The sequence below is a fragment of the Hypanus sabinus genome, chromosome 7, assembly GCF_030144855.1.
Source record: "Hypanus sabinus isolate sHypSab1 chromosome 7, sHypSab1.hap1, whole genome shotgun sequence".
Classification (NCBI taxonomy): domain Eukaryota; kingdom Metazoa; phylum Chordata; class Chondrichthyes; order Myliobatiformes; family Dasyatidae; genus Hypanus; species Hypanus sabinus.
Genome location: NC_082712.1, coordinates 108,685,140 through 108,709,603, shown reverse-complemented (window position 1 = coordinate 108,709,603; position 24,464 = coordinate 108,685,140). Strand labels below are relative to the sequence as shown.

The 24,464-nt window shown below is 41.0% G+C and overlaps 1 protein-coding gene across 4 annotated transcripts in view; it reads left to right on the top strand.

Moving 5' to 3' along the window:
• slc39a13 (solute carrier family 39 member 13) overlaps positions 1-24,464 on the top strand; it is a 65,014-nt gene that overhangs the window by 30,404 nt on the left and 10,146 nt on the right. For all 4 annotated transcript variants that reach the window (XM_059975358.1, XM_059975357.1, XM_059975356.1 and 1 more), the window contains exons 5-8: positions 17,803-17,997; positions 18,102-18,191; positions 19,813-19,863; positions 21,316-21,448. In XM_059975358.1, coding sequence (XP_059831341.1) covers positions 17,803-17,997; positions 18,102-18,191; positions 19,813-19,863; positions 21,316-21,448 — 469 coding nt within the window. The remainder of the gene's footprint in view (positions 1-17,802; positions 17,998-18,101; positions 18,192-19,812; positions 19,864-21,315; positions 21,449-24,464) is intronic.

The following is a 24,464-nucleotide window of genomic DNA, read 5'->3' as shown; positions in this document are numbered from 1 at the left end:
TTAAGAGCAAAAGGATTGCAAGGAACAGAGTTGGTCCTTTGGAAGATCAAAAAGTTAATCTCTGTGGAGCCAAAAGAAATGGAGAAAATTTTAAATGAACGTTTTTTGGATCTGTATTTACTCAGGAGACAGAGTCTACAGAAATGAGGCAAAGCAGCAGCAATGTCATGCACCCGATACAGATTACAATGCAGAAGGTGTTTACTGTCCTGAGGCAAATCAGGGTTTCCCTTAGACATTGTGGGATGTACTGTGCAGAAATTTCCGGGGCCATAGAAGAGATATTTAAATCTTTCTTGGTGACAGAGGATTGGAGGATAGCCAATGTTCCACTGTTTAAGAAAGGCTCTAAAAATAAACCAGGAAATTATAGGCTGGTGATTCTGATATCAGTAGTGGGAAAGTTATTGGAAGGTATTCTGAGGGACTGGATATATGAGTATTTGGATAGACATAGGCTAATTAAAGATAATCCTCCTGGCTTTGTGTGTGCTAGGTCAAGTCTAACCAATCTTATTTTTTTGAGGAATTACCAGGAAAGTGGATGAAGGCAAGGCATTTGACAAGGTACCAAATGGGAAGCTGGTCAAAAGGGTTCAATCACTTGGCATTCAATATGAGGTAGTAAGCTGGATTGGCTTTATGGGAGAAGCCAAGGAGCTGCCAGGTCTGGAGGACCAGAGTTATAAGGAACTTTGAATAGGTTAGGACCTTATTCCTTGGAATCTAAGATTGAGAGATTATTTGATACGGGTATACAAAATTATGAGGGGTATAGGTAGGGTAAATGCAAGCAGGTATTTTCCACTGAGGTTGGGCGGAGCTACAGCCAGAGGTCATGGGTTAAGGGTGAAAGGTGAAAAGTTTAATGGGAGCACAAGGGAAAACTTCTTCACTCAGAGGGTTGTGAGAGTGTGGAACAAGCTGCCAGCACTATTGGTGCATTCAAGCTCAATTTCAATGTTTTAAAAGAAGTTTGGATAGGTACATGGATGATGGGAGTAAGGAGGGCTGTGGTTCTGGTGTGGGTTGATGGGAGTAGGCAGTTTAAATGGTTTAACACAGATTAGATGGCCAAAGAGCTTGTTTCTGTGCTGTACTTCTTTATGACTCTAAAAATGTAAGTGATAACAAACCTGATTCTGATACAGCCACGTTGGCAGGATGGGGGTAACACATTATAGAAACATAGAAAATAGGTGCAGGAGTAGGCCATTCGGCCCTTCGTGCCTGCACCGCCATTCAGTATGATCATGGCTGATCCTGTACCTGCTTTCTCTCCATACCCCCGGATCCCTTTAGCCACAAGGGCCACATCTAACTTCCTCTTAAATATAGCCAATGAACTGGCCTCAACTGTTTCCTGTGGCAGAGAATTCCACAGATTCACCACCCTCTGTGTGAAGAAGTTTTTCCTCATCTCGGTCCTAAAAGGCTTCCCCTTCATCCTTAAACTGTGACCCCTCATTCTGGACTTCCCCAACATTGGAAACAATCTTCCTGCATCTAGCCTGTCCAATCCTTTTAGAATTTTATATGTTTCAATAAGATCCCTCCTCAATCTTCTAAATTCCAGTGAATATAAGCCTAGTTGATCCAGTCTTTCTTCATATGAAAGTCCTGCCATCCCAGGAGTCAATCTGGTGAACCTTCTCTGTACTCCCTCTATGGCAAGAATATCTTTCCTCAGATTAGGGGGCCAAAACTGCACACAATATTCTAGGTGCACCAAGGCCTTGAACAACTGCAGTAGAACCTCCCTGCTCTGTACTTAAATCCTTTTGCTATGAATGCCAACATACCATTTGCCTTTTTCACTGCCAGCTGTACCTACATGCCCACTTTCAATGACTGGTGTACAATGAGACCCAGGTCTCATTGCATCTCCTCTTTTCCTAATCGGCCACTGTTCAGATAATAGTCTGTTTCCCTGTTCTTTGCAACCAAAGTGGATAACCTCACATTTATCCACATTAAATTGCATCTGCCATGAATTTGCCCACTCACCTAACCTATCCAAGTCACCCTGCATCTTCTTAGCATCCTCCTCACAGCTAATACTGCCGCCCAGCTTCGTGTCATCCGCAAACTTGGAGATGCTGCATTTAATTCCCTCATCTAAATCATTAATATATATTGTAAACAACTGGGGTCCCAGCACTGAGCCTTGCGGTACCCCACTAGATACTGCCTGCCATTCTGAAAAGGTCCCGTTTACTCCCACTCTTTGCTTCCTGTCTGCCAACCAATTCTCTGTCCGCATCAATACCATACCCCCAATACCGTGTGCTTTAAGTTTGCACACTAATCTCCTGTGTGGGACCTTGTCAAAAGCCTTTAGAAAATCTAAATATACCACATCCACTGACTCTCTCCCCTATCCACACTACTAGTTACATCTTCAAAGAATTCTATAAGATTCATCAGACATGATTTTCCTTTCACAAATCCATGCTGACTTTGTCCGATGATTTCACCTCTTTCCAAATGTGCTGTTATCACATCTTTGATAAATGACTCTAGCATTTTCCCACCACTGATGTCAGACTAACCGGTCTATAATTCCCAGGTTTCTCTCTCCCTTTTTTAAAAAGTGGGGTTACATTAACCACCCTCCAATCCTCGGGATCATTAGTTCTAAGGATCAGAACATCAGAAACTAAGGAGTTTTGAAAAATTATCACTAATGCATCCACTATTTCTTGGGCTACTTCCTTAAGCACTCTGGGATGCAGACCATCTGGCCCTGGGGATTTATCTGCCTTTAATCCCTTCAATTTACCCAACACCACTTCTCGACTAACATGTATTTCCCTCAGTTCCTCCATCTCACTAGACCCTCGGTCCCCTACTATTTCCGGAAGATTATTTATGTCCTCCTTAGTGAAGACAGAACCAAAGTAGTTATTCAATTGGTCTGCCATGTCTTTGTTCCCTATGATCAATTCACCTGTTTCTGACTATAAAGGACCTACATTTGTCTTAACCAATCTTTTTCTTTTCACGTATCTATAAAAGCTTTTACAGTCAGTTTTTATGTTCCCTGCCAGCTTTCTCTCATAATCTTTTTTCCCTTTCCTAATTAAGCCCTTTGTCCTCCTCTGCTGGTCTCTGAATTTCTCACAGTCCTCAGGTGTGCTGCTTTTTTTTGCTAATTTATATGTTTCTTCTTTGGACTTGATACTATCCCTAATTTCCCTTGTCAGCCACGGGTGCACTACCTTCCCTGGTTTATTCTTTTGCCAAACTGGGATGAACAATTGTTGTAGTTCATCCATGTGATCTTTAAATGCTTGCCATTGCAGATCCACTGTCAACCCTTTAAGTATCATTTGTCAGTCTATCTTAGCTAATTCACGTCTCATACCTTCAAAGTTACCCTTCTTTAAGTTCAGAACCTTTGTTTCTGAATTAACTATGTCACCCTCCATCTTAATAAAGAATTCTGCCATATTATGGTCACTCTTACCCAAGAGGCCTCGCACGACAAGATTGCTAACTAACCCTTCCTCATTGCTCAATACCCAATCTAGAATGGCCTGCTCTCTAGTTGGTTCCTCAACATGTTGGTTCAGAAAACCATCCCACATACATTCCAAGAAATCCTCTTCCTCGGCACCCTTACCAATTTGGTTCACCCAATCTATATGTAGATTGAAGTCACCCATTATAACTACTGTTCCTTTATGCAAGCATTTCTAATTTCCTGTTTAATGCCATCCCCAACCTCACTACTACTGTTAGGTGGCCTGTACACAACTCCCACTTGCGTTTTCTGCCCCTTAGTGTTATGCAGCTCTACCCATATCGATTCCGCATCCTCCAGGCTAATGTCCTTCCTTTCTATTGCGTTAATCTCCTCTCTAAACAGCAATGCTACCCCACCACTTTTTCTTTCCTGTCTATCCCTCCTGAATATTGAATATCCCTGGATGTTGAGCTCCCATCCTTGGTCACCCTGGAGCCATGTCTCTGTGATCCCAACTATATCATATTCATTAATAACTATCTGCACATTCAATTCATGGTCACTTTCTTCTTTGCCCAGTTGATGTTTGCAAAACAGGATGGCACAATTGTAGAAGTAGTGCTACTGGCTCACTCCTGATCTAAGGTGCTGTCTGTGTGGAGCTTGCACATTCTCCCTGACCATGTGAGCTTCCTCCATGTCCTCCAGTTTCCTCCCAACTCCCAAAGTCGTGTAGGTGGGTGGTTAATTGCCCCCAGTGTTAGAATGGCTTTTAAATTTGGGGAGGGAATATGTGGAGAATAAAATGCATTATTGTAAATATGTGTGTTTGATGATTGCTGTGGACTTCTTGTGCTGATGGACCCGTTTCCATGGTGTTGAACTTTTGAGTATATGAGTAACATGTATAATACCTGGGTAACTGGGCAATGAGTGCAGAGCTCCAAAAGAAAAACCCATAGCCAAGAGAAACAAACAGATCAATTCCTAAAATAAAAATATCACAGTATGGTTAAAAGAAAAAGAAAGGAACCCTAAAATAAGGATAGTGCAAATAAGGGAATGTTTGAAGAGAAGCACTAAAGGTGCTTGAAGAGTTGCCTCAAGCATGATCCAAGAAGTCAGAGAGAGAAATCGTGGAACAAGTACACAGAGCAAAAAAATAGCTCTGGGGGGTGGGGGGGGGGGATCACAAATGCAGTCCAGAGGGAAGTTATCCAAAAAGGCATAGCTATTCAGTATAGTATGGTTATGAGACACCCACAGTGATACCAAGCAATTTGCTATGCTCTGGTTTGTCCCAGTCAGCCTCTTACTGTTAACCACTAATCTAGATTTCTAAGGAAATGGATCATTGTTGCCTAGAGATCTCTAATAACTAGTAAGAGAGGTAAGTGAACACAAAAGTTACAGCTTTGTTTGGCCATGTACAAAACTTTGAGAAGTTTGTAGTTCATTTTCTTGTTGGCACTGAGCACGGTTTTTTGATATAGAAAATAGAACATAGAACAGAGCAGCCAAGGAACAAACCCTGCTGTGTCAAACTATTTAAATTAATAGTCATATGGCTAACAAAATTCTTATACCTACACAATGTCCATATCCTACCATTTTCCTTGCATGAATATGCCTATCTAAATTTCTCTAATGTATCTATCTAAACGTCCCTAAAGTATCTTCCTCTACCACCAACCAGACAACACATTTCAGGCATCCACCTCTGTGTGTGAGTGTGTGTGCCCCTCACACTTCATTTGAAATTACTCCCTCCCATAGGAAATGCATTCCCTATGGTATTAAAGATTTCAATTCAACCCTGAGAAAGATGCTGTCTTTCTGTCTACTGTGTCTCATAATAAACCTCTATCAGCCTTCACTGCTCCAGAGAAAACAACCCAAGTTTGTCCAACCTCTTGTTATAGCACACATCCTGTAATCCAGGCAACATCCTTGTAAACCTCTTCTTCAGCCTCTCCAGAGCCATAAAATCCTTCCTGTAATTGGGCAACCAGAACTATATACAATATTCCAGATGCAGACTGGCTAGAGTTTTATAAATCTGCAAAGTAACTTTCTGACTTTTGAACTCCATACCTTGACTAATAAAGGCAAGCATATAATAGCAACACACAATGCTGGAGGAACACAGCAGGTCAAGCAGCATTTATGGAAGTGAATAAACAGTTGATGTTTTGGACTGAGACCCTTCTTCAGGGCTGAAAAGGATGCCAGAATAAACGTGATTTCTTTACCACCCTATTAAGCTGTGTAGCCACTTTCAGGGAACTGTGAACTTGGACCCTAATATCCCTCTGCTCATCAGCATTGTTAAGGATCTCACTATTTACAGTGTACTGTCTCTTTACGTTTGACCTACCAATGTGCAACTCCTCACATTTGGTCAGGTTAAACTGCATTGCCATTTCTCCACCCATATCTACAAGTGATCTATATCCCGTTGTATTCTTTTCCAATCATCAGCAATATCCACAATACTACAAATCTTTGCATTATCTGCAAGCTTACTAACCCACCCATCTACATTTTCATTCAGTTTATTTATATACATCACAAACAGAAGTACCAGTCCAGATCCTTGCAGCACACCAATAATCACGGACCTCCAGCTAAAGTAAATCTCTTCAACCATTACTCTTGAGTTCTTATGGCAAACAGTTCTGAATACAAATTGTCAATTCACCATGGATCCCATGCATCTTAATCTTCTGGATGAGACTCCCTTGAGGGACCTTGTCAATGCCTTATTAAAATATATGTGGACAGCATACACAGCTCTACCTTTGTCGTTTACCTTAGTTACCTCATCAAAATCTCAATGAAGTTAGTAAGATATGACTTGCCCCATACAAAGCCATGCTGGCTTTCCCAAATTAGGCCATGGTTTTCCAAGTGCTCATAAATCCTATCCCTAAGAATTCTTTCCTGTAACTTCCTTACTACTGAAGTGAGACTCACTGATCTGTAGTTTACAGGATTATCCCTGCTTCTCTTCTTGAATAATGGAACAACATTAGCTACTTGCCAGTCCTTTGAAACATTCTTTGGCTGGAGAGGACATTAAAATATCAATCAAGGACCCAGCAATCTCTTTTACTTCTCTCAATAATATGGGTTACCACCTATCAGGCTGTGGGGACGTCCACCTTGATGGTCTTTAAGAGGCCCAACATTACCTCCTTTACCTCAGAATGCCCTAGCATATCAATATGCTCAGCAATGATCTCCTTCTCCTATGTAAAGTATTCATTAAGGACTTCATCAACGTCTTTTGCATCCAAACAAATGTTCTCTCTTCTTCTTCTCTCTCCCCCCCCCCACCAACTTTATCTTTGAGTGGTCCTACCTCTCCCGAGTTATCCTCTTGCTCTTGATGTATGTATAGAATCCATTGGGATTCTCTTTTATCCTACTTTTTATGACCTATCCTGGCTTTCCTAATTCCATTCTTGAGATTTTTTTGACGACTTTATAATCATCAAGGGCTCTGTTTGATTCTAGCTGTCTAAGCTCTGCATACTTATTCTCTTTCTTCTTGACTAAATTCATCACCTCTCTCGACATTCAAGGTTCTGTTACTTCGCCATCTTTGTCCTTCCTTCTGACTAGTACGTACCTGTTCTGGACTTGGTGCAGTTGGTCTCCACACCTTCCACATGCTGGGTGTGGAATTGCCCAAAAGAAACTGTACCCAATCAACTTTCCCTAGTTTTTGCCTAATGCTCTTGTAATTTGCCCTGCTCCAATTGAATACTTTCCTGCAAGGTCCATAATTATCCTTACCTACTGCTACAGTATCTTAAAACTTGAGGAATCATGGTCACTGTTCCCTAACTGATAAGCTACTGAAAGATCGATCACCTCACCAGGCTAATTAACCAACACCAGGACAAATACAGCCCCTCTTCTTGTTAGACATATTGATTTGAGAAACTCCTGGATGCATCTAACAAATTCTGTGCCATTTAAACCTCTTGCATTAAGAAGATCCCAGTTTATTAGAGAAGTTGAAATTGCCCATGACAACAACCCTATTGTTTTTACCTTTCCTTAATCTGTTTGCATATCTGTTCCTTGGTGATGGGATTGTACTACAGAGCCCTCTAAAATCAGAGTGATTGCACCCTTCCTACTTTTGGGTTCTAACCACATAGACTCAGTGGATGAGTACCCTCTGAGTGCTGCTGTGATCTTGTCCCTGGTTAATAGTAAAACTCCCCCTACCTCTTTTACCTCCCTCTCTCTTTTCTTAAAGATGGAAACCCTGGGACATTAAGAACCAATTTGTGGCCTTCTCTCACCAAGTCTCTGTAATGGCCACAACATCATAGTTCCATGTACTGATCCATGCTCTTAAGTTCATCATCTTTACCCATGATACTCCTAGCATTAAAATACACACTTTTCAAACTTTCTCTGTCCCATCAGATCTACTAATTTGTTCTTGCCAGTTTTTACTGGCCCTGGCATCAGCCTTTCTCTCCATCCCTCCACTTTCCAACCTGATTTTAGGTTCCATCCCCTTGACAAACTAATTTAAACTCTTGTATAGCACTAGTGAACCTCCTCGTCAGGATATTGGTTCCCCTCCAGTTTAGGTCTATCACTCCCTCTTGTACAGATTACTCTTACCTGCTACACCAGTTACTCTGACAGTCATTCATCTGTACTATCATACAATTCCTGCTCTTGCTACCACATGGCACTGAGTAATCCAGATATTAGTATCTTGGAGGTCCTGCTCTCCAGCCTCTTCCCCGACTCCCTGTACTCACTGCACTGGATCTTTTCACCCTTTCTACTAATGTCATTGGTGCCAATGTGCTCACCCTCCCTCTTGAGAATATTCAGCATCAGCTCCAAGACATTCTGGACCCCAGAACATGAGAAGCAATGCACCATCCTGGCATCTCTTTCACACTCACAGAATCTCCTGTCCGTCTCCCTAACTATTGATTCTCCTACCATTATTGCTCTGCCTGATTTTACTTATCCCTGCTGAGCTTCAGAGCCAGATACAGTGCCACTGACCTGGCTGCAGCTGCTGTGCCCTGATAGGCCATCCACTCTCCGTGATCCCACTCCTCAGACAAGTTGTGGTATAAACATGCTTATGTTTTTTTTGGGGGGGGTAGTTTTAAATTGATTTTGATAGTACGGATTCTCATGGCCTTTGCCATAGCTGTTGCAAAGATGTGCCAAAATGTACCAATCACCCATTCACTGATGAGCATTCAAGGCACATTTTCAAGAAACCTATATTTTGATCCAAATTCTATGAGAAAATTAGACAGGTATGGCATCCAGAAATCTTCTATGTTAATCCAACAGAATTGTGCACTGCTGTAGTTTGGACTGTTTATTTCAATAATCCAAATCAGTGATCATTCTTTTAATTAAGTTCTGATATTAAATTAATTAAGTCTTGAAGAGTATTGAATCTTGAAGGAGCACTGCTTTATTCATCAGTACTGGCAGAAATCCAATTGCATAGTTAACATCTCTCAGCAATGATGATGGCAGCTGTTTTTCCAAGTAAGTGATATTATTCAAATTCAGCAAATTTAAATGTAGTAAACGGAATTGAATATATCAATTGATTTTTTTGTTTGGTATGTTAAAGTTCACTTGTACTTGTTCTAGTTCATGTACTCCAGCTCAATAGCCAGTTCTGCCAGTACTCCAAGCCCATAACAGTCAATATCACTATGTTCCATATCAGGATTCAGAACCTTTTTTGAGCTGACCTATTACAGGTAAAATTGACCATTTAATTGCTGACTGAACTGTCAGCACAAAGCTATTTCATTTGGTCTGCATTTAAAATAGCAACTGTGAATCCCAAAGATGGGCTTATTAAAATTAGTATCCTTTGTCAAGTTACAATGTGTAAAATACATGGGGGAAAATAGGAGAGGCTTTCAAACCTACTATGTCATACTATGTATACTCTACTTCAAAACCAAATCTCCCTCTTTCCCATACTCCTTAATGTATTCTGCATCTTGAAATCATTCTGACCCTAATTCCATCTTGCTGCTTTTCCTTATATTTCTACCTACCACCTGTCAGCCACTGTCTCTCAACTCCATACCTCATTCCCTCCCCGTCACCACTAAACTTGGCTCATCTACCCATCCTCCTCCTTATCAATTGGTCCCATTTATCTCCTTCCAGCCACTGCTTCATCACTCCCATTCAGCTCCTTATACAAGCTATTTCACTCGGAGTATGGGCTGCCAACTTCAAACGTTCACTATTCCTTTAGTGCCACAGATGTTGCTTCATGCATGGAGTTCCTCCAAAAATTGAGGGGTTTTTTGCTCCAATTGTAGCATTTCCAGTTCATTGTGTCCCTGTTCTACACATTCTCTGTTCATACATTATTTTCAGAATTATGCCCTCTAATTTATATTGCCTTTCATACTTGACAATACATATTGCTTTCTTGAATGCAGATGCTAGATATCACATTGATGTCAGTAGCCTCAAAATTCCTGGTGGAACATAGAAACATAGAAAATCCACAGCACAATACAGGCCCTTTGGCCCACAAAACTGTGCGGAACATGTCCTTACTTTTGAAATTACCTTGGGTTACCTATAGCCCTCTATTTTTCTAAGCTCAATGTACCTATCCAGGAATCTCTTAAAAGACCGGATCGTATCCACCTCCACCACTGATGCCAGCAGTCAATTCCACGCACTCACCACTCTCTGCGTTTTCTTTTAAAAAAAACACTTACCCCTGACATCTCCTCTGTACCTACTTCCAAGCACCTTAAAACTGTGCCCTCTCGTGTTAGCCATTTCAGCCCTGGGGAGAAAGCTTCTAACTATCCACACGATCAATGCCTCTCATTATCTTGTACACCTGTATCGGGTTACCTCTCATCCTCTATTGCTCCAAGGAGAAAAGGCCGAGTTCACTCAGCCTGTTCTCATAAGGAATGCTCCCCAATCCAGGCAACATACTTGTAAATCTGCTCTGCACCCTTTCTATAGTTTCCACATCCTTCCTGTAGTGAGGTGACCAGAACTGTGCACAGTAATCTAAGTGGGGTTTCACCAGGGTCCTATATAGCTGCAGCAATATCTCTTGGCTCCTAGACTCAATCCCACAATTGAAGGCCAATGCACCGTATGCCTTCTTAACAGCACTGTCAGCCTGCGCAGCAGCTTTGAGTGTCCTATGGACTCGGACCCCAAGATCCCTCTGATCCTCCACACTGCCAAGAGTCTTACCATTAATGTTATATTTTGCTGTCATATTTGACCTACCAAAATGGTCATACTTACCTGGGTTAAACTCCATCTGCCGCTTCTTAGCCCAATTTTGCATCCAATCGATGTCCCTCTGTAACCTCTGACAGCCCTCCATACTACCCACAACACCCCCAACCTTTGTCATCAGCAAGTTTACTAACCCATCCCTCCACTTCCTCATCCAGGTCGTTTATAAAAATATACAAAGAGTACGGGTCCCAGAACAGATCCCTGAGGCACATCACTGGTGACTGACCTCCATGCAGAATAAGACCCGTCTACAACCACTCTTTGCCTTCTTAGTTTCTCAATAAGCCTTGCATGGGGTACCTTATCAGATGCCTTGCTGAAATCTATATACACTACATCTACTGCTCTACCTTCATCAGTGTGTTCAGTCACATCCTCAAAAACTTCAGTTAGGCTCTTAAGGCATGACATGCCTTTGACAAAGCCATGCTGACTATTCCTAATCATATTATAGCTCTCCAAATGTTCATAAATCCTGCCTCTGAGGATCTTCTCCATCAAATTACCAATCACTAAGAAAGACTCACTGGTCTGTAATTTCCTGAGCTATCTCTACTCCCTTTCTTGAATAATAGAACAACATCCGCAACCCTCCAATTCTGCAGAACCTCTTCCATCCCCATTGATGATGCAAAGATCATCGCCAGATACTCAGCGATCTCCTCCCTCACCTCCCACAGTAGCCTGGGGTATCTCATCTGGTTCCAGTGACTTACCCAACTTGATGCTTTCCACAATCTCCAGCACATCCTCGTTCTTAATATCTACAAGCTCAAGCTCATCCCTGCAATCACCAAAATCCTTTCCCATAGTGAATACTGAAGCAAAGTACTCATTAAGTACCTCTGCTACCTCCTCTGGTTCCATACACACTTTTCCATTGTCACACTTGATTGGTCCTCTTCTCTTGTGTCTTATCCTCTTGTTGTTCACATACTTGTAGAATGCCTTGGGGTTTTCCTTAATCCTACTCGCCAAGGCTTTCTCATGGCCCCTCTGACTCCAAATTTCATTCTTAAGCTCCTTCCTGCTGGCCTTATAATTTTCTCGTTCTCTATCATTACCTAGTTTTTTGAATCTTTCATAAGCTCTTCTTGACTAGATTCACAACAGCCTTTGTACATCACGGTTCCTGTACCCTACCATCCTTTCCTTGTCTCATTGGAACGTACCTATGCAGAACTCCATGCAGATATCTCCTGAACATTTGCCACATTTCTTCTGTACATTTCCCTGAGAACATCTGTTTCCAATTTATGCTTCCAAGTCCCTGCCTGAGCTTCGTATTCCCCCTTACTCCAATTAAACGCTTTTCTATCCCTCTCCAATGCTATGGTAAAGGAGATAGAATTGCAATCACTACCTCCAAAATGCTCTCCCATTGAGAGATCTGACACCTGACCAGGTTCATTTCCCAATACCAGATCAAGTACAGCCTCTCCTCTTGTAGGCTTATTTACATATTGTGTCAGGAAACCTTCCTGAACACTCCTAACAAACACCACCCCATCTAAACCCCTCACTCCAGGGATATGCCAATCGATATTTGGGAAATTAAAATCTCCCACCATGACAACCCTGTTATTATTACACCTTGCCAGAATCTGTCTCCCAATCTGCTCCTCGATGTCCCTGTCACTATTGAGTGGTTTATAAAATAAAAAACACCCAATTGAGTTATAGACTCCTTCCTGTTCCTAACTTCCACCTACAGAGACTCCATAGATGATCCCTCCATGACTTACTCATTTTCTGCAGCTGTGACGCTAGCTCTGATCAACAGTGCTATGCCCCCTCTTTTGACTCCCTGTCCTTTCTGAAGCATCTAAAGCCTGGCACTCAAAGTAACCATTCCTGCCCCTGAGCCATCTAAGTCTCTGTAATAGCCACAACATCATAGCTCCAAGTATTGAATCATGCTCGAAGCTCATCCGCTTTGTAATACTTCCTTGCATTAAAATAGACATCTTAAACCAGCGGTCTGAGCGCATTCCTTCTCTATCACCTGCCTATCCTCCCTCTTGCACTGTTCCAAGCTTTCTCAATTTGTGAGCCAACCTCCCTTTCCTCTGTCATTTCAGTTTGGTTCCCACCCCTCAGCAATTCTAGTTTAAACTCTCCCCAATTGCCTTAGCAATCCTCCCCACCAGGGTATTGGTCCCCCTGGATTCAAGTGCAACCCTTCCTTTTTGTACAGGTCACACCTGACCCGAAAGAGGTCTCAATGGTCTAGAAATCTGAATCCCTGCACCCTGCTCCAATCCCTCAGCTACACATTTATCCTCCACCTCACTCTTTTTCTATACTCACTGTCATGCGTGCAATAATCCTGAGATTACTACTTTTGTAGTCCTGCTTCTCAACTTCCTTCCTAACTCCCTGTAGTCTGTTTTCAGGACCTCCTCCCTTTTCCTACCGACATCGTTGGTAGCAATATGTACCACAACCTCTGGCTGTTCTCCTTCCCACTTCAGAAACATCCTGGACCTGGCACCTGGGAAGCAAACTACCACCTGTGTTTCTTTCCTGTGTCCACAGAATTACCTGTCTGACCCCATAACTATAGAATACCCTATAACTGCTGCCATTCTCTTCCTTTCCCTACCCTTCTGAGCCACAGGGCCCGACTCTGTGCTAGAGTTGCTTCCCCCAGGTAGGCTGTCCCCTCCCAACAGTACTCAAACAAGAGTACTTATTGTTAAGGGGACAGCCACAGGGGTACTCTCTAGCATCTGACTCCTGCTCTTCCCTCTCTTGACTGTTGCCCACGTATCTGTCTCCCAAGGCCCTGATGTGACTACCTGCCTATAGCTATTTATCACCTCCTCACTCTTCCTGACCTGATGAAGGTCATCGAGTTCCATCTCCAGTTCCCTAAAGTGGTTCCCAAGGAGTTGCAGCTCAACAAACCTGATGGAGATGTGGCTATCCGGGAGGCTGAGATTCTCCCAGACATCCCACATCTGACACCAAGCACAGACCATCGGCCTGACACACATACTTCCCGTCTGTATTCTGCACAGGCAACCTACCTCGCCTCGACCCAATTTCACCGAGGTCCTGTTAAGCCAAAGCTCTCCTACTCTATCTTCCTCTACTCTGACGCCTGCTCCAAACTTGGAGCTTTCTCACTAACTCAGCTGTGCCACAATATTAGAATTAAACTTGCAGTGCTACAAATGGAGTATGTTTACATGAGGAATTTGTAGCACTGTAAATTGTTGGAGAAGATCCTGAGAGGCTGGATTTATGAACATTTGGAGAGGTATAATATGATTAGGAATAGTCAGCCTGGCTTTGTCAAGGGCAAGTCCTGTTTTACAAGCCTAATTGAAGTTTTTGAGGTTGTGACTAAACACATTGATGAAGGAAGAGCAGTAGATGTAGTGTGTATGGATTTCAGTAAGGCATTTGATAAGGTACCCCATGCAAGGCTTATTGAGAAAGTAAGAAGCCATGGGATCCAAGGGGACATTGCTTTGTGGATCCAGAACTGGCTTGCCCAGAGTGGTTGTAGATGGGTTTTATTCTGCATGGAGGTCGGTGACCGGTGGTGTGCCTCAGGGATCTGTTCTGGGACCCTCACTCTTCGTGATTTTTATAAATGACCTGGGTGAGGAAGTGGAGGGATGGGTTAGCAAGTTTGCTGATGATACAAAGGTTGGGGGTGTTGTGGATAGTGTGGAGGGCTGTCAGAGGTTACAGTGGGACATAGATTGGATGCAAAACTGGGCTGTGAAGTGGCAGATGGAGTTCAACCCAGATAAGTGTGACGTGGTTCATTTTGGTAGGTCAAATGATGGCAGAATATAGTATTAATGGTAAGACTTGGCAGTGTGGAGGATCAGAGGGATCTTGGGGTCTGAGTCCATAGGACACTCAAAGCAGCTGCGCAGATTGACTCTGTGGTTAAGAAGGCGTATGATGTATTGGCCATCACCAATTGTGGAATTGAATTTAGGAGCCGAGAAGTAATGTTGCAGCCATATAGGACCCTGGACAGACCCCACTTGGAGTACTGTGCTCAGTTCTGGTCGCCTCACTACAGTAAGGATGTGGAAGACATAGAGAGGGTGCAGAGGAGATTTACAAGGATGTTGCCTGGATTGGGGAGCATGCCTTATGAGAATAGGTTGAGTGAACTCAGCCTTTTCTCCTTGGAGCGACTGAGAATGAGGGGTGACCTGATAGAGATATATAAGATGATGAGAGGCATTGATCGTGTGGATAGTCAAGAGGCTTTTTCCCAGGGCTGAAATGGTTGCCACAAGAGGACACAGGTTTAAGGTGCTGGGGAGTAGGTACAGAGGAGATGTCAGGGGTAAATTTTTTACACGGAGAGTGGTGAGTGTGTGGAATGGGCTGCCGGCAACGATGGTGGAGACAGATACAGTAGGGTCTTATAGGAGACTTTTGGATAGGTACAAGAAGCTTATAAAAATAGAGGGCTGCGGGTAAGCCTAGTAATTTCTAAGGTTGGGACATGTTTGGCACAACTTTGTGGGCTGAATGACCTGTATTGTGCTATGTTTCTATGAATTGGTTAACCTTTGAATATTACTTAAGTTCTCCATATTCCTGCATCTACTTATTCTACTGTTGAGCTGCCTAGGGAATAGCACACTTTCCAGTAAAGCAGCTTATTTTCCCTTCACTTAATTGTAAAGCAGTTTATAGCCAGCTCTTGTATCATCTCTCCTCCTCATCTTTTTACTATCTCTGTTCTAGTCTTTCAGTCCAAGTGAAGGACCTCAATTCAAAACATTAACTATCTGTTTCCCTCCTACCTGAACTGAGTTTCTCCAGCAGATCGCTTATTGTTCCAGATTTCAGCACCTGCATTCTCTAATGTCTTCAGCTTACTCTGCGGAATTGATGCTCTGAAATGAGATAAATATAAGCAGCTATTAAAGCCCAATATAGAATATATTAAACTGATCATTTTGCAGTAAGTCCTTAATGAGAGGGGTACAGACTTCTGCAGATAACAAAAATGCAATCCCATTAAAGCCATTAAAATGCCACTCAACTCAGCTTGTATGATTCAGTCTATCAAAAGCAGCTTCTAATTACAAGAGAGCTTGGAGTTCCCTTTCAGAATTGTGGGGTGGTGGGGGAACCACTGAAGCATTGTTTGTAATGAAATGTTAAAATTTTAAGACAGAGTCAGAATCAAACAGTATGGGAACAATTGATTTTTCACCATATCCTTGCCAATCACATTCCTTATTTATCAGCTATGGCTTGGGAATTAGAGTGCTGGTCTGGATAATTTAATGTTGTGTTGGGCTCTGCCTCCACTATCCATTCAGCCAGTGTCTTCCAGGTTCCAACCAGCTGAGTGAAAAAGTTCTGCCTCAGAGCTCTCTAATCTCTTTTGCTCTTCTCTCTAGTTTCAGCATCCTGTAGGGAAAAGATTTTTATCAAGATGGCATACCTATGGCATGCAGTGCCAGCCTTCAATTCTTTAAGCCCAACCCAAAATAAAACAGATCCATATAAGTTCCCTTTAGTGCTGAATGGAGCAGCAATTTATTTTTACAACTAAATGGTTGGCTCAGTTAGCTCTGTTTATATTTTATCTTTTGTCACTTGTTAGTGGGTACAGAATATTTGGTGATATTAACGGGAAATACTTTGTGTAGCTTAGTGCTTCTATGAATATTCACATGAATTATTGTTTTCTGTGATGAACTTGGTCAAGTCTAATTTTTTGGAGAAGACTTGCTAATGAAACTAGTGCCATATGCATAGCTCTCAAAGCAACCAAATACAAGCCAGATATAAAGTAGTTGGTTTTGTTAGTCCAGCAACTGAGAGTAAAGTGTGCTGATTTTCCTACATCTTTTATGAATAGAACCATAAAACACTACAGCACAGAAAACAGGCCATTTGGTCCTTCTAGCCTGTGCCAAAACTTTATTCCACTAGTCCCATTGACCTTTACCCAGTCCATAACCCTCCAGACCTCTCCCATCCATGTATCTATCCAATTTATTCTTAAAACTTATAGTGAGCCCGCATTTACCATGTCAGATGGCAGCTCGTTCCACACTCACACCACTCTGAGTGAAGAAGCTCCCCCTAAACCTATGCAACAAAGCTTATAATTTCATGCTCACATTTCTTGTATTATGAGGTACAATAAAAATATTATTTAGAAATTTATTTTTCAATAGTTTTCAAAAATTGTATTAATCATTTTTGAACAGCTTGCTTCATTTATTTCATTCGCTGCTATACTTAATGGTGAAATAAATATATGCAAATAAACAACAGGACTCATAGTTATTCTTTTTTTAATCAATAATTATTATTATTACTAATTCACTAATCAATGATTATCTCTGCTCAAAATTACCATGTCATGTGAGATAATTTTTTTGATATCACAAATTTGGACACATGGTCTCCGAAAGGTTCACCGTCTCTGCTTCCAACTATCTACCTTGTCTCCTCCCTTCATAATTTTATACGTGTCTGTTAGGTCCCCCTCAGCCGCCTCCACTCCAAGGAAAACAAAATCAACTTGTCCCTTCTGATACTGAAACACTTCATTCCAAGCCACATTGAAGTGAATGTCCTCTGCATTATACAATAATGAGTTGTATATGTATTACACTTCAAAATCACTGATTCAACAATCTTTGATTTACAGATTTTTCCTCGTGTGTAGTTGATTTTGGACTTTTTTTTATCTTTCACAGAAGTAAAACCTGTTTATAACCATGTACTTTGCAGAAATGTCTTTGAGGTGTTAAAGGCATACTGGGTTTAGTCTTTAGTAATTAAATATGCTGCTATAAATTACTATTTATTTATAAACCAATAGATTATCTTTTCATTAGTGTATTGTTTGGCTATCATAAATATTGTGTCTTAATATGAAGACAGAATATTTCATTGACTGGAAGCCACTTGGGAATATCCTGGGGGTGTAAGTGACTTTTTAAAAGAAATTTCATCACTTCCTGCAGCAGACAAACCTCAGCTCATTAGGAATTTTCTTATTGTTCTAGACACTTCAGATTCAGAAGACATTGCAGAATAGATGTTGTTATACAGATAAAGGGATAAAATGCCTTCAGAATGGAAAAAATATTTCCTCTGTGAATATGCATTGCATTGATTCTTATTTTGAAATCCGAAATGGGTACTGCTATGACACTACATCACAGCTAAAGGCATTTACTCAGCCTGTTCAAGCTATAAAGGTAAGGGGCCACAGATGTATGCTGGATTGACTTGTTTTCTCAAATTTTGCATGACTGCATTTCCATTTTGTTTTGAAAATTTAACAATACTTTCTGTTCTTCAGATTAGTGGATACTTGAACCTGATTGCTAATGGTATTGATAACTTCACACATGGCCTGGCAGTGGCTGGCAGCTTTCTTGTTAGCAGAAAGGTTAGTAAGTAGAAGAAATTAATTTGCCAATATAAGACCTTAGTTCCTACCTATAGGTTTGCTCCTAGACACAGTTCTGGGAGTGAATCAACGTAATTGTTGTGCTGGTCACATTATAGAATTTGAAGAGTGCTGAATTCATCTTGCTACTTAATTATTAACTTTGGTCTGGTCAAAAAAAAAAGAACAAACTAAACTTAATCTCTCAAATTCCTCTTTCAGAATGTAGCAACAAAATATTTTCAAATTCCTTTTGGAAGCAATGTTGATTAGAGACACATATGCATTCAGTCACACTCATAGATCTAGACTAAAGCCGGGTAATAAGTTAGGATGAAATAGTATTAAATAATACCTTCAACTTGGTCTAATAGCCAATAATATTGGTCTGTATTCGAGCCATGGGGTCATGATATAGAAACAAGCCATTCAGCCTTTAGTTTGCCCCAGTCAACCACCCATTCATACCAATTGCATTTTTTTCAACTCTTCCTCTCTCTCTCTCCCCCCCCCCCCCCCCATATTATCATTAACTCTTTTACCCTTCCCCATTTCTACCACTCACTTATACACTAGGGGCATTTTACATTTACCAATTATCCAACCAACTCATGTCTTTGGGATATGAGAGGAATTCAAGGGAAACTCGCATGTCATAGAAGAAATATGCTAACAGACAGCACCCAGTGGCAGGATTAACCCATGTTGCAGTGAGGCAGTGACTTTGCCACTGTGCTGCCAATCATTTGCCCAATAATGACTCCTGATGGCACTCTTTTTTTTGTTATTGCTTCTTAGATATTTATGCTGGTGAGACTTCTGCTACCCTAATTACCAGTATGCCGAGATGGATTTTGTAGCTAGTAGTTGTTGGTCTCAAGTTGCATGTAGCAACTAAATTCCCACAAAATGTTCAGCTGTTAATGTCACTGAAGGTTTACTTTCAGGTAGAAGAAAACTTTCATTTTGGAAAAAAACAACTGTACAGCTGTTAGGTTGCACAATATTCAAAATCTGCAATCAGTAATGCCAATAAATTGTGTGTGGGAAAGATCTGGGTAATGGATTAGCTTGCAAAAATCTGGCACTAGCTCAGAGGCAAGCTGCCTCCCATGCTATAATGACCTGCCAACTCTCTATTCCACAATCTCTTGAGTGTGGTAAATCCAGACCCTCCTGATGAAGGGTTTCAGCCCAAAACGTCGTCACTACCTCCTCCCATAGATGCTGTCTGGCCTGCTGAGTTCTGCCAGCATTTTGTGTTTTTATTTATTTCCAGCATCTGCAAATTCACTCGTATGCCTTTTAATGCTGTAGGCCTTGTCATGTACTTTTTATGCTGCTTTGTGTGAAACCAATTTCATCAAATTTAGTTACTAAAATCCAAATTCAAGCTGTTCATATTTTTTTAATGGTGGCAGAGACGAGTAATTAAATGGCTCTAACACAAACTGCTTCATTTCACTGTTTCCTTCAGTGAGATCTGCACTAAGCTAGTCACGCATGATAACAACTGTTGTAGCAGTTATTAGTGGTATGATCTTTCTAATTCACATTGTTTTGGTTACAACTGTCTATTAAGCCAATTGCAGTTTTGATGTAAACTTATTTTATCTTCCAGGTTGGGCTCACAACAACACTAGCTATTCTGCTTCATGAAGTCCCACATGAGGTAAGTAAATTTGTTCTTAATGTGAATAATTTATCATTCCAATCTTTTTTCTTAATATTTTCTCAGTTCAGTACATTGTCACCCTCCTCACCCCATTCTTACAAAAATATATCAGAGGGAATGGCACCCATCCCAGTAGTTCCCTCTGTGACCATCAATTTTCAACTGGTGTGAGGAATTTTAGTTGTTCCACTCAGTGTCACTGGAAAATGGGAGATGCTGATTGTTATGTACTAGCTGTAACCAATGTTCCCTCTAATTTTTAGTAGTCAGTGTGCGCAAAAATCTTATGTTGTGCAAATTTATTTCATGTGACAAAAGTATGTGTGCACTGAATGCACACATGGCAGTTTATGTAGGTATAATTGACATAAAACTGCACAGAATAACAACAAAATAACATACATATTTAAGTCACTGTTATTTTTTTTCTCTCTCCTGTCTTTGGCATTTACCCATTCTTTGATGATCTCTGGGTTTGATAGTTTTCGCTCTTGCTCATCTGCACTCAGCCGTAACATGCATAGCACTCCTGTAACGGGTAATGATGGGGTCTGTTGCCTGACCTTTAATACACTGTCCAAATGCGATTTACTTTGCAAATGACCCTTCAAAAAGTCAAGTATCCATATCATCTTACTTCTTCCCACTAGCAATTTCTTTCCAGCAACTTTCGCATCACGACAATACAAAAAGATAACTCCAGTTTCCGAATCATATATAAATGTTTCCCTTAGCTGAAAGTTCATGACCTCATGAGCTTTTGGTGTAGCAATTTCTACTATCTTGTTAAGCCATTCAACTTTAAACAAATTTACAGTTCTTTTGTGCTTCACGCCCTTTGCTTCTTTTGAATTCAACATAGTGAATCAATATTTTTTTCAATAAAATCTTAGTAAGCTATCTACAGGATTTGAAACGTCTTTGTAAACTTTACAATATGAACATTGTCTGCCAAAGATGGCTGCCACCGTGTTGCAGCTGTACAAACCGGCGGTTCAGGGAAGATGAAATGCCGTAAATTAGTGATGTGCATTGTGGTATTTGAAAAACCGACTAACTAGTTAACAGAAACATTTAGCTAAAAGATTACTTTCAATAAGTATAATTATTAATTACTACATTATTTTAGGTAACTAACCTTTTGTTTGCACATTATTTTCCTTTGTGTGCTGGTTGAAAAAACGTGTGCACAGCTTAAAGGGAACATAGGCTGCAACCCAATTCAGTCACACGTATGTTAGAAGCAAATTCTAAGTACCCTTGTCATAATTGAACTGAACATGCCAAAGTAAACTTATTCCAGCCAGCGTTTCTCACGTTTTGTTGATGTGTCCAAAGATGAAATCCTGAGGGGAACAGTTTGGAGTTTAAAGGCTGCATTTGAGTTCCCTGTTGTGAGAAATTCATACTTGTGAACTTGGTGTACTCATAACAATGTCTAACCCACAGGTCGGAGACTTTGCTATACTGCTGAGGGCGGGATTTGATCGATGGAGTGCAGCTAAAATGCAGCTCACAACTGCATTTGGAGGAGTGTTGGGGGCCTGCTTTGCCCTCTGTGCAGAGTCTCCTGAAGGAGCAGGTAGAATTTTATCCATTTCATATCATTGTGGAATCTGATTGTGGGCCTGGAGAGAAAAAGTGTCTTGAACAAAAGTGATAATGGAATTCCAGCTGGGACCAAGAAGTTTTATCCTTAGTGTTGAGAGGCAATCTAAGCACAATGTGGGCAGGAATGTTCGTGATTTCTTTCTCTTTCTGTGGTTATCCGTGACTGCCATGTTATAGTGCTTCAGTCTGGGATAATGGTAAGTCATCCTTGCTAAAGTGAGAGGGTTTGGAATAAGAGGGGCAAGTGCATTAGTAACAACAGTAGCAGAATTAATCTTCTCTTGCTGAGGATGGAGGGTGTGGATGTAAATTTTACCTGTTAGATTGGCATCTTATAATTTACTTCAGATAATTACAACTGCTTTAATTTTAATCTACTCCTCTCCCTTGAAAGCCATGCTTGTATGATTCAGATTCAAATCAGTTTATTGGCAGGTACACCAGAGTGCAATGATATTCCTTGGCCATGTAAAGTTTGTAAAGTAAACATGTACATGGTAATATAGTATATACAGTTAATTGGGCTATCAGTTAATCGGGGCAGCCACTTATTTGGGGCAACTTATCAAACAAAGACTTATCAAGAAACTAGCCGGGATTCCCTTTGTATATTTGGGACAGGAGACTGTTGCCAAACAGTTAATAACTATTGCCAGTCGTGTGCACTCGTGTGGCTGTTAGACACTACAATGTGCTTCAAGCAATCAGTTTTTAAATGGCATCAGTTCAAAGCTTCATTTATTATCAAAGTATGTATGCAGGATACAACTGAGATCCTTCTTCTCCAGGTAACCACAAAGCAAAAGCCATGGAAGTCAGTTCAAAGAGAAACAGCAAGCCAGTCCACCCACCCCTGCACAAAAAAGTACAGCAACACAATCAACTCCCAATCCCCCCCCACACAAAGAACTAACAAAATGCAACAAGAGCATCAAGTCCCCAAATCCCCCTCTCCCTGCACAAAAAAAGAACCTGAGAAACAACAGGCAAAAACACAGAATATAAAAAATAATAAGATGGAGGGGGAGACCATAGATCAAATCTATTAATGCAGAAAACCTCAGTAACATCCTCCAACATCTCAAAAGAGAGAGACTCAGAGGCCTCTGGACACAGCAAGAGGCCACACAGGCTCCCCTCTCAGGCAGTGATCAGAAGGCAGGCAGTTGGTGCTCTCCCTCCTCATTCATCTTGATGTTTCAATCTGCCTCCTTGCTTTATTCAGTGAATTGGGATCAAATGTCGGCTCGTGCCACATCCCACAGCCCCTTTGCCTCGAGGCTTGCGCATGTTACCTCCTAGAATCCTCTCAGAAACATCAAAGTGCTGGATGAACCAGACGATCTCCAAACTGCAGATCGCAGGCTGCAACATTTCCAGATGTACAATTTAGACAAAAAACACATAAAAGAAGTGAAATAAATAGTTCTGTAGTGAACCAAGTAAGTGTTGTACACAGGTGCCATCTTGATCGGAAGTTGTGTGTGTTTGTGTTTTAAAGTGCTGAGATTTTTGTCACCGACAGTTGGTCAGCAAGAAGCAGTAAGACCATTCAGAACTGTTTTGCTCACTGTGGTTTCAAGCATTTCATGTTTAGAGGTGCCAGAACCAGCCATGAGTGAAAATGAAATGATTTCACTACTTAAAACAAGTTAGGAACAATGAAGAAAGTGAAGGGTATTGAAAATCATCTTGAAAGGTACAATGAAAATTAAGGTTTGGAAAATGCAATTGTCAAAATTGTTGTATGAATTCAGTCCAATATCTGCTGAATTTGTTCATTTACAGTCAACCAAAAGAACATGGCAGCATTCACTGGATGAATTCCTCCATCGGTAAATATTAGGAGCTAATACAGAATCAGGTTTAATATCACCAACATATGTCGTGAAATTTGTTGTCTTTGCAACAGCAGTACAATGCAATACATCAGATAATACTTTATTGATCCCAAAGGAAATTATGGTGTCACAGTAGCATTACAAGTGCACAAATATAAATATTTGAAGAAATGTAGAAAGAATAAAAAAAAAGTTACCACAAACAGGAGGGGTTCATCACTTCCCCGGCTGTAGGTTGACTTATTATAGACCCTAATGGCCGAGGGTAAGAATGACCTCGTGTAGCATTCTTTGAATCAGTGCAGTTGAATTAGTCTATTACTAAAAGTGCTCCTCTGTTCAGCCAAGGTGGCATGCAGAGGGTGAGAAACATTGTCCAGAATTGCTAGGATTTTCTGTAGGGTCCTTTGTTCTACCATAGCCTCTAGTGCAGGGGTCAGCAACCTTTACTACTGAAAGAGCCACTTGGACCCGCTTCCCACAGAAAACACTGGGAGCCGCAAAACCCGTTTGACATTTAAACTGAAATAACACTGCATACAACGTTTTGTTTTGCCTTTATGCTATGTATAAACAAACTATAATGTGTTGCATTTATGAAATTGATGAACTCCTGCAGAGAAAACGAAATTACATTTCTGCATGCAACAAAAACATTTTGAACTCCGAAAAAAAGACATTGGGTTGAAGGTTACTTTGAAGTAAAATACTCAACGTCTATTTGAGTCCTTCTTGTATTTATGAAAAACGCCAAACTTAAATTTGCCGCCAGCAGCAAACCAAAAATAACGTCAGCCAGCTGTCAACCTGAAAAATAAAAGGACTATTTCACTGAACAATGAAAACATATGAATATACGTAAAATAATAGGCAATTAAAATATTTATCATACTTGTTCAGGTTGACTCACACCTGACAATGCAGTCGTATTCAGTAGGGATGGATCGATGCTTAGGGGAGTGACCGGGAAGGATAATGTGTTTTTTTCCTCTCTGAACTCACAGAAGCATTTCCCAAACGATGTTTGCATTGCGATGATTGCAGAATGTAAATACTCTGAATTTATCATGTCGTGACCTTGTTTGAACTCTCTCAAATTGGGGAAGTGAGACAATGTGCCTTTCTGTAAATCTCTGGCAAGCAACG